This window comes from Physcomitrium patens, chromosome 4, assembly GCF_059467195.1.
Source record: "Physcomitrium patens ecotype Gransden chromosome 4, ASM5946719v1, whole genome shotgun sequence".
NCBI classification, from domain to species: domain Eukaryota; kingdom Viridiplantae; phylum Streptophyta; class Bryopsida; order Funariales; family Funariaceae; genus Physcomitrium; species Physcomitrium patens.
Genome location: NC_143413.1, coordinates 16,386,592 through 16,398,278, shown reverse-complemented (window position 1 = coordinate 16,398,278; position 11,687 = coordinate 16,386,592). Strand labels below are relative to the sequence as shown.

The 11,687-nt window shown below is 31.2% G+C and overlaps 1 protein-coding gene across 1 annotated transcript; it reads left to right on the top strand.

Annotated features, from left to right (window-relative positions):
* The first annotated feature begins 9,081 nt into the window (after window positions 1-9,081).
* Window positions 9,082-11,278, top strand: LOC112281055 (uncharacterized). The gene is made up of 2 exons (XM_024517215.3): window positions 9,082-10,030; window positions 10,165-11,278. The coding sequence occupies exons 1-2, from the start codon at window positions 9,271-9,273 to the stop codon at window positions 10,881-10,883; spliced, it is 1,479 nt and encodes a 492-aa protein (XP_024372983.1). The 5' UTR covers window positions 9,082-9,270; the 3' UTR covers window positions 10,884-11,278.
* The last annotated feature ends 409 nt before the right edge of the window (window positions 11,279-11,687 follow it).

The following is an 11,687-nucleotide window of genomic DNA, read 5'->3' as shown; positions in this document are numbered from 1 at the left end:
ATTATGAATAATTTTCTATCAAAGGTAAAAATAAAAAAAAAAATAAATAAATAAAAAATCTCCTAAAATTTTAAAATCCTAAACTTTAAACCCTTGTCCTAAGAATATTAAAAAGTTTATAACGGTCCATAGTAGTTGCAAATCTATTTTTACTTCTACCGAGTGCAGTATCTATAACTTTTTTCTTCTATTTTTAGAATAAAAAACTTTAAAAATTCTAAAAATTAGATTAAAAGAAAAAAACCTACAACCTCTAATATCAACCAAAAAAATTCTTAAAGAAAAGTAGTCTATTCTCTTTAAAGAAAGAATCAATATTTAAGAAAAAATAAATATAAGTTTAAACGTGTGTAATCAATAACAATAAGATGTAAAATAATCTATTTTCTTTTAAAATAAAATAAGAATAATAAATTAGGATTTTTAAAAAATTATTAAAGACATGAATCACATTAAAATTCTAATAATGTCAATATATACTTTTCTACCAAAAAAGATGAAGTAGATAACTCAAAACAAAGCATAGAAATAAAATTGGAAGAGCTATTAATAAATGCAAATAAACTTGGAAATCTTGAACTAAGATAGAATAAAAGAAAGATATTGATAAGAATAAAAATAGCCTCATTCTATTCTCCATATAAACTATCTATTATAAAACTATGTGGCAATGTTCTATAGATAATATGACAAGTGTCCAACTTGCAAGATAGGTGTCAAATTTGTAAGGTAATTTTTTAATAGGTGCTCTACACAATTAATTTGAAATATAAGTGGCTAAATGTGCAATATGTGACTAAGTTATTGGCTAAGTTTTCAACTTACTAATCACTTGTAAATGTATAAAGTCTACAAAGCTCTTAAAATGTTACTTAACAAAATATCAATAATTTGGCATTCTTCTACTTGTGTCTATCTATTTTTTACTTATTAAAATAAATATACTATTAAACATGAATTTTTTTTTAAATAATTTTTTAGTGATTCTTTGAATTTTAAATAATTTTATAATATAATAGAAACTATTACATTTATTTTAATTTTTTTTCTTTATAAAAATTTTAAATTTGCTAAAATCGTAACGAAAAATCTTAAGAATCACATAAATATGAATTTGGAAGAAAATTAGAAAATTAATTTAAAAAATTAAATTATCTTTAATTATTTATAAGCAAAAATCTCAATGTCTAGTTTATAGTATTTTTACTATTTAATTTTTATTATAAATTATAATTTATAAATATATATATATATATATATATATATATATGTTAAAACTTATATGAATAAACCTTAATTAAGTATTTTTTTGATAGAAACTACAAAAGATATATAAATATATATGTTAGAAGTGGTTATGACTTTTAAAGAGATAGTAATTCTAATTAAAAATCAATACAAGATGCATTATAATAAATTTATATATATATATATATATATATATATATATAGTAATAAAAATTTATCTATATTTATATTAAATTTTTAATAAATATATAATTATATTAAAAAAAAAATAATTAACTGAGCTTTAAATCTCTTGAATTTTTTTTATATATTGTATTAACCTTTTGTTTCTTAAAAATAATTAAGTGTATTAAGAGAGTGTTTCCCTCTATCTATTTTTTACAAGAAAATAATATATATTTTTTCAAAATTTAATACTTAAATTCTTATCTATTACATTATCTACACAAATAAATTATTCTGATTTTTTACATGTTTATTTGATCTAAACACAACACTGATTAATTTTAGATTTAAATTAACTTCTTCTGAAATTTTATGAAATATTTTTATCTCATATTATTTTAAAAATTATTATCTTTTTTCATATTTTAAAATTCAATTATTTAAAATAATATGATTTAAATTTTTTTAATAATTAATCCATTTAAATATAACATATTACTAAAATTTTCTATACATATATATATATATATATAGATATATATATAGATATATATATATATATATATATATATATATAGATAGATATATATATATATATATATATATATATATATATATATTGAACATCTTTTATTTTTAATAACCATTAACTAATAACCTTTTATTGGAGCTAATAAACAAAAAATAATAATATTTCTTTTTTAGATCTATGTACCTTTATATACATGTGTGTGTGTATGTGTGTGTGTATGTTTTTTTTATTCTATTGGTTTTAAATTTCTTACTACAATGTGTAGTTTGTTTTTTACAAAAAAAAGTTTTGTCATTTAAAGGTCATTTAGTATAAGAAAAAAAATACAATTTAAAAAATAAAAAGGCTTATTTTTTAAATTAATTTTTTTTCTTAATTTTGTTTTTTTTTTATAGTGGTTTTAAAATTGATTCCACTTATTTATATTTTTTATATGTATATTTTTAAAATTTATTTTATTTATAATATATTTGAAAATTTGATGAAAATTTTGTTCTTCAAATCATAAAATGCCATTGTGCTACTTAAGTAGAATATTTAATTTATTTTTTTAAATAATAAATCTTTGATAATATTTTTTAAAAAAATTTAGGTCATTAAATGATTTATTTAGAATATATTTTATATTGTCTACTTTCTTGAAAACAAATGGTAGTTTATAATATTAACTTTTTGTTATCGTATGAGAAAACATAACTATATTGCTGAAATAGAATCGATATGCATTATTATGTTTAATACCTAATTGAATGAAATAAAAATAAATAAAATTTAAATTTAATTGTTTAACAAAATAATAATAATAATTAATAAGTAATACTTATTGCAAGTACATAAGTAACTAGCTTTCCTGTAAGGCTTATTTTACCAGCAAACACTTGGCTAATAAGCACTTGACTTCTTAAGCCACTTAATTGTTCTAATAAACTATCAAGAATACACAATAGTACTATCAAATTTTGGTAATTCTAAGTAGTTGATTGATAGCACAATATCAACTATCCACATACTTGTTAATTTCATAATATATTTAAAATTTTAAAAATTTAAATCTTTAACATATTTTTTTATAAATATTATGTATTTTTTGAAATAAAAAATATTTAATCCAAAACTAATTGAATTGTAATCCTATAAAAGAAATTTAAAGATTTTTGCAAGTAAGTATTTAGGTAAAACTAATAGTACAATTATACAAAATTAGTATAATTTCTTAAATCATAGATTTTTATAAATCCTCTCTATTTTATAGATATTTATTTTTACATAATTTAGTTTAGTTTTTATTTTATTGTATTTTTTATTTATTTATGTGGTTGTATAGAAATCTAAACTATAAAGTTTATTAATATTGAATAAAAATAATTAAATATTATTCATAATTATACATAAATTTAGAGAGTTTTTAAAGCCATGTTCTTATTTTTTTAATGCTACACCTCTTCTTTGCTATCTTATTATTAATTTAGTCTATCTCCACTCTTTGATCCCTCTCCTCTTTCCTCACTCTTACTTTGTTCCCCGCTCTTGTTCTTTGTCCTAATTTCTTCGACCCTTATTTTCATGTCTCTATTCTTAACAATTATTTGATCAATCTTTGACTCGCTTTGTTCTTGCTTCATTTGATCTATCTTATTGCCTTTGTCGTCCAACCATGTTTCTAAATTGCTAGGTCAAGGCCTTCTAGTAGCCCTTTTTCGTTCTCTTCTTGTCTTTCTTCTTGCTATTATTTTATTTCTTTGTTTTTTCTTATGCCTCCCTACCCCCCCCCCCTCCCCCCTTATACCATGCTTGTTCACATTGCCATTCAAATCTATGCACTTCATATTCTTCATTTGTCTACTAAACTATTGGTTTCGTTTTTTTCACATTGTATTTTTATAGTTTCTAAATTTTTCACTTTTGGTGGGATGCAAACAAAATTTAGGAAATCTAACCATAACATATAGATTCTTGTGCATAAGGTTGGAAGAAGTTTAATTGATTTTGAGATAGATATAAAGATAAAGTAGGAAGATTATTGCATACAAGACTATATCTTAAAGGTAGGAGTATAAAGAAAATGAATAAAAAGAAGAAAAGAAAATGAAGAAGGAAAAAAATTAATATATATATATATATATATACATACATACATACATACAAAAGAAAAATAAGAGAGAGGAGGAGGAGATTATGAGCCTTATGATGGAGGTTGTGGTAGTAATAGTTCTTAGAGAAGGGGCTCTTGGAATGAAGATGAGAGGTAGAGAAGAGGTTTAAGATAGGAGAAGAGGCATGGAAACAAGAGATTAGAGACTAAGAACAGGGACATGGTGGTTGAGATGGAAAACAAGAATTAGGGACATGTAATAAGAAATTGGGATTAGGGATGGAGGTCAGGGACTAGGGACCAAGTTGGAGTTTGGAAATATGTGACAAAGACAGAAGATAGACTAAATTAAGAATAAGTGAATGGAGGTGTGGCTTTAACAACTCTCTAAACTTAAAGTAAATAACTAAAATATTTTAAATAGTTTTTAATATGTATATTAGATAATTTTTAGTAATTCAACTTTTGAAAAAAAAAAGAAACAAAAAAAAAAAAGAAAAAAAAAGAAAGAAAGAATACGAATTATGATATTAAAATGTTCAGGTACAAAATTTGAAAAAATATTATCAATTTTTACAATTTCAATTAATTAATTGATTTTTTTTTGTTAAAAATAATAAATTTTGATTAGATATCAAAGCCAATGGAAACTCTTATGATTTTTGATAGTCTTCTTATTAATTCTGAATTAAAAAAAAAAAAAAAAAAAAAAAAGAGGAAGAAAGGATAAGTATCATGAATTTGTGATTTGTATTAAAAAATGTGAGAATATGCTATAACTGTGTATTCTGTTTGAGATACTTGGAGCATATTTACATTTTAATTTTTGATGCATAATTTTGATCATATTACAATTAATCTAATAATCTCAGTAAAAAATAAAATATTATTAGTTTGAAACTTAAACATGTTTTGTCGAATAAAATCAGGTGTAGATTACATGAAAGTTAGGATGCATAAATAACTAACTTACAAAATATATCCAAAAACATTTTTGCAATGATTTGAATATTTTTCGGAAAACGTGATCATTATTTATGGTATATGGTGGATATTTTAGTTGTTATGCAGTAAATTGTAAATGGTGCTTCAATTTGAAATTTAATTCATAAAATATTTATTGGAGTTATATTTTTTAAGTCAAGAATAAAAGGCTATAGAACATTTAATATACTTAAAAAATAGAAATAATGGTTACTGACACCTCTCTTTATTTATTTCTATTTTTTAAGTATATGGTTACTTTATTTATTTCTTAATATTTTTTATTTAAAAATCTAAGTATATGGTTACTTTATTTATTTCTATTTTAAATTTTAAAAGTAAATATATAATTTGAAATTTATTATTTAAAAAAATATGATTAATATTTATTTTAATTGACTTATTTAGTTCTATTCTTAATGTGTTTGATTATTCAATGTTTAAAATCTAAAACCATGTAGAGCAAAAATTATATTAAGATTTTTTTTTATCTTATCAATTGGAAACTATATTTTTGAAATATTTTTAAGTATTATATAAAAACATAAATATAAATATAATATTGAGATACTCAGATGCTTATTTAGAAAATTATTAATGCGTCATCTCCAATTATATTGTTACATCCCACATAATCTCTTTGTAGACAACTAGCTAATAATATGACTCTTTCTTTTGTGCATTTTTTTCTCTTCTTTGCTTTAAAAAAAGGTGGTGGTTGAGGATGAGACAATAAATATTTTATGAGAGAATATTTTGTTTTGCAACTTTTCTTATAAAGATTAAAAAATTCCTCAAAATTTTTTTAATTCATATTTTTTTTATATGACTTCCAATAAAAAAACAAAAAAAAAAAAAAAAAAAAAAACTAATTTTATAATTTATTATATCTTTTAATTAATTTTGGGACTGAATATTAGATTACCAAATATGTCATAAGTATAGAAATGTACTTTTTTAGTCAATTTAAGTTATGTAGATGTCATGTGGGATGTAGCAATATTATTTAGGGATGTAGAGTTAAAAATTCTTCTTATTTATTATCTGATATTAAAAAAATTGTGAAGAAGTTTATTTATGATTTAATTGCAAAACTTATTGCATGTAATTTTTTTTTAATTTAATATTTTTTTTTGAAATAAATGAGGTGAAGGTTTGTAACACAATATATTTAATTGTTTTATTTAAAAAAATGTCTCCCAAAAAGGCCATGTTTGAAACCCCCTAATATGTCTACCATTTCTATCATAGTTTCCACAAAATATCAATAGTATACAAATCACAAAGATTATTTTTTCAAGACCATGATGTCATTGTTGGTCATTCTTTAATCACTTTTCTTGGAAAAATCTTGCAAAAGTACCTCATCACATTCATGGAAATCTTACAAGAGAATTTTTCTTCCACCTTTTATTTAAAGAACGTACCACTCCAACTTTTGTTGCTGACATTAATGCCCATACACACACACTCAAACTTCCGCATATCACAAAACTGCAAAAATATTGAAACTAATAATTATCTACTTGTAATCATTAGAATACATCTACCACTTTCATCAAAGTTATTCTTTTGTTCACTAATTCTCAATACCACTCAAATCACATACATTGTTTCTCAAAAATGTGATTTTGTATGGGGTCATCCTTGATAAGTTTTTTGAAAAACCTTGCAAATTTGTACCCATGGGGATCTGCATAAAATCAAAATTTCCTTGTAGAGTTTCTAAAAGGAAAGAAACAACTTCAGAATTTTTCACCAACATTAGTTCTCCCCCCACAGACACACCAAAACCTCCACAGATATCCAAACCCTTCAAAGGACCCCACTTCATCTTTTTTGCAAAGTCTGCTGCAACCGAGCAATTATTCAGACTTTTCCCATGGTTTCCAAGACTTTCATACATGCAACTCCAGCCGCACAAGTTACTCCAGTTTCTGCAAGTGAAAAAGCCACAATCTCTTCCATCCTCAAAATGCCATTATGCATGTGCTTTTCAAAGTTAACATTCAATGAATATCACAAAACCCTAAAAATGCACTTACAGGCTGACATTCCATGAATATAACCTAACCCTAAATATCAGCTTGAGGTTTTTATAATATGTCTTCCTGGTTAAAAAAAGAAAACCTGCTTTCCCTTCCCTCTTCTAATTCTTTCTCTTTCATCTTCTTCTTCCTCATTTATTTACGTATATTTTATAACCAAGTCAACTTTGTGGCTGAGCACATGTGGTCTGCAATATTGGTACTGTTGGGCACACAGTGTGGACATCAAAAGGGCTGAAAAATGGGTTTGGGAGTGGGACAGTTCCCAACCAAAGGTTCCCAAGGCATTGACCCACTTTGCTGACTTTCCACACAGTAAGTGGACTCCACCTCACAGAACTGCCACAAGTTCCTTTGCTTTTGCAAAATCCAGACAGAGCCCATTTCTTCCTCATTTCTTAGTGTTTCCCTACACACCAACACTCCTCAAACCCATCATACAGTTTTCACACTTGTCTTGTTTTTTTTTGGGGTTTTAAACTGTCTCTGAAGGTGAGGATTTAAAGGGTGTAAAAACAGTTTTTTGAAACTTTGACTGGAACAACTTCCATATCTAGGTGGATTTAAATAGGCAGTATCTTTTTTATCCCTATTCACATTTGTTTTTGTTTGTGTACATTCAATTGTGGGAGGCAGATTTTGGGCAAATGAATTGGGCTTAGCTGTAAGTGTGCATAATAATTGTTAACAAATGTTGATGGTCTTTTTCTTTTTTGACTTTTTGACTATTTAAAATTTGTGGTCATTTATGACATGATTTCAAATTGATATACAAGTCAAGAATGAATATAACATGCATGTTTATATGATCTTCAGGGTGAAAAATATTGTATTCTTTGCTTTACAAAATATTAAATATAATTTGTATTACAAAATAAAAGGTCTACAAACAAAGCATAGAATACAATATTTTTCCATAAGGTCTATAAATAAAGCATTGAATTCACATATTTAAGCAAACAATAGCAAAAAGGACATTTTCACAGTCCATCTCTCTTCTCAGTGCACTCCACGTCATGCTTGCTTGCTTGCAGGTTGGCTTGCTGGCGGGCTCGTGCGGGGAAGGATTTTGTCGACGCACCCACAAAACAGACTCACATAAGATGAGAACCACATGAGCACCACTTTGTGATTGCGAAATGTGCGAAATGTGCGAACTCGGAGATGCGGAGCTTTTGCTGATCTGAAACTAGCGGGGTGGATTCGGAAGAGTGTGCCGAGTCTGAGATTGGACACAGTCATTCCATTCATGTGGGTGCGTCGATGAGGAGACGACTGATGAGGTAATCCGCGTGACAAGTCAAGGCAGTTGACTATAGAATGACTAGCATCCAGACAACTGATTCCGGCTCCCCCTTAAAGCAGCTACCTGATTGAGGCCAGAACTACCGCCAGCTTACCGAGCATTCAGGTCTGATTTGGTTTAAAATTAGTTTTAATGAAAAAAACACAGACAAAAAAAAAGTGGAGAAAAAAATTTGCTGGGCAGTGTGATGGCATTGTCTGTTTCAACGCCGTGGAAGTAGCAGTGCGATGGATTTACGACCAACCACTGATGCCGGGCAACGGCCGCGATGCATGCGGGTTCCTCCGAACTCCCTTGAGCAGTGTGCATGCGTACAAGGACGATTCGCTCTGCACATTGACAGAGTAGACTTGGGTGACGCCGATCAACTCAAGGGTCCCACACGACATTGATGTCCCTGGTGTCTTGAATTTCACCTGGTGAATGTTGCAGCCCCCCCCCCCCCCCCCCCCCCCGTTTGGATGTGGGTAGTAGTAGTATCGTGGGATGGTGCCTCATTTTAATGATTTCCAGGACGTTCGTCGGAGTTCTGATGCACTGTTTGGGGCTGGCTGATGTAGACGCTGGCGGCCGATTCTACGCTGCAAGCTACAGTAGTGAGTAACAAGTTCCGAGACGGTTCTTGGTGGATCTCTTTAGAAAATGCGTGCGATCGGGCGAAAGTATTTATAAGTTCTTGAGTTCAGAGGACGTAGAGTGCTTTAAAAGAGTCGTAGAATTGGTCTTCATCGATTCACACTCGATCTGAGTGTTAGTCCAGTAGCAGGTGTTGGAAGAGCATTCTTGGCAGGTTTGTGTTTGGAGGAGGAATCGATCATTTTCAGATCAGGTTTGGTGATTGTGTTGTGATTTTGAGGCGTGGAGAGAAAGGAACAAGGTTGGTGGAGATATTTCAATGTCTGTCATGGTCGCTACTCCGCCCTGCACCCCGCGTACTCTGCAAAGGTGGAAACTCGAGGAGTTTCAGCATTATCTTCTGGAAGAAGACGACAACCTCTGGATCACGGAGGAGGAACTCATGCCTTCGCAGCAGATGGAGAATTCAGAAGAATTGAGCGCTGAAGCATTCTTAGACACCCTCACATCGCCCTCACATACTCCCAAGTCCCCTGGTCTGTTGCCATCGTGGTCATCAGATGAGCTTCGTTCTTTGGATCTTTCAGACCAGGTTCGAGCTCAATCAATGCTCGACGACTTGTGTAATGTGATGCAAGCATTCTCGGGGCAACATTCAGTTCAGTCCAGGGTGCACAACTTGTTCCCTGCGATTCCCGATAACCTCAGCTCGTCGAGTGTTGGGCCGAGTTATACAAGGTCATGTAATGGTGATTCTGAACACATCGATTTTGCGGAAAGTTATCTGGAGGACGATGATGCTCAGGCTTGGATTGAATCGTTTGGAACAGAGCCACAAGCCTCATCACCATCGCAGGAGGAAGGCTGTATGCCGAAGAAAGATGACGTGCCGTTGCGAGCCAATCTACAAACTCTTCAAGTCAATTCCAAGAGAACTCGGCTGTTCAATTACCGGGGTGTGAGGCGGAGGCCGTGGGGGAAATTTGCTGCAGAAATCCGGGATTCCTCACAAAACGGTGCTCGGATTTGGCTCGGGACATACGAAACGGCTGAAGCAGCTGCCGTCGCATACGATCATGGTAACACAACATTATCCTTGCACTTCCTTTTAATTCTAATTATTTTGAAGTTTAGTCACAGGAACTGTAAATCAACTCCACCATGATCTGTGATTTACTGGCAAGCTAACATTCCTTTATGTTCATTTTTGCAGCGGCATTTGAAATGCGAGGTTGCAAGGCTCTCTTAAACTTCCCTCTGAATGCCCACATTTACTCGGCTAACCTGGCCGCAAAGAAAAGTGCCGGCAGCTCTCCCAAGTCTGCCAACTCGTCGAAATCCCCCTCAAAGACATCAGCACCCCTCCGATCGTCAGGGCGGGAACAGGGAAAGTCATCTTCAGCCGGCACACCGGCAGAGAAGTTCAGTAAACCAAAATCTCCCTCGACCAACTCGAAATTCCCGAAGAGAGCCAACCCGCCTGCTTTGGCCGAGCCAGCTCAATTCACGAACCTCAACCAAACAAGCGTTCAGAAAGTGGAAGCAGAGCTAGCCGCACAGACTTTGGCCAGCAGCATGGCCGTCGTCTCCCCCCAGCTTCTGCAGATGAAAGCTGCCATGATGCAGAAGGCAACTGGGCTGATCACTATTTGTTCCTTAATGCAGCTTCTTGGTGGAATGTCCAGTCCGGCATGTTCTGCATCTTATGGCACGCTACCACAACTTCCACAGAGAGGTTTCTCATACTTGGAACAGGCAGCATTGATCAACGCACTGCATCAAGAGCAGAACTATGGATTTCCATCCACCTCAGCCGGTCTCAAACGCAGCAGATCGGCAGAGTCGTTCGCAGATCCTGCAAGCTTGTGGGAGCCGTCCTCTAAGAAAGTTTTCCGAAGAACAGCTGCCATGGGAAGTTCTACTTTATATTAATCTATCTTTAGGGGTCGAAATTTGTAGTTTATTTGAAGGGTTACATTATCTTGATGCAACCCATTGCTAAAATAGATCCAAGAGAGGTCATTCCCGTCGGGAAAAGGACGTGTACAGGTGAAATTGGGAGGCTCTCCGAGTTATGTATCATATTAGGGTCGATGACCCTCAGAAGATGAATTAACTTTTTGTTCGCGACAATTTCTAGACACCAGACGAATATTTTTGTGGTGAGCTGAAATGCTGGCAGTTTGCCGGAATTAAATGCTTTTAACAGGCTTAGGACAGCAGTTAGCCGGAATTAATCCCGGACTGTTGGGGAATCACAACACTCCAGAGGCATCCCTTCAAATTGTGAATAAAACTGATTTGAAGCATGATTTCATTGTGTTCAATTCTTGTAATTATTCTATGTGTTTAATACTTAAATTTGAGAGGATATTAATTGATCCCACTGATTGTTCAACTTCACAACAAAAATGTTCACTCCTGGATCACAGTGACTCGCTCTGGTCTACTCAGAACCCCTAAGAAATTGATAGCACTTATCCTGTTCACTTAATTCCCTATGACAAGATACCACATTACCTCACCTTGATAAGACATGGTCAGGTGCCAGTCCACATAAGATTTCAGCCTGAAATGTGATGAGAATACAACTCCTAAAGTGCATCTGCAGAACTCTGTGCTCAAATTCTATTAATGTTTACCAGCCTTCATGAACACGAAGGGATACGTTGTTGGCGAAAACACACACATCGGCATGGTCCAACTTGGACTACATGTCATCCAATCAGCCAACCT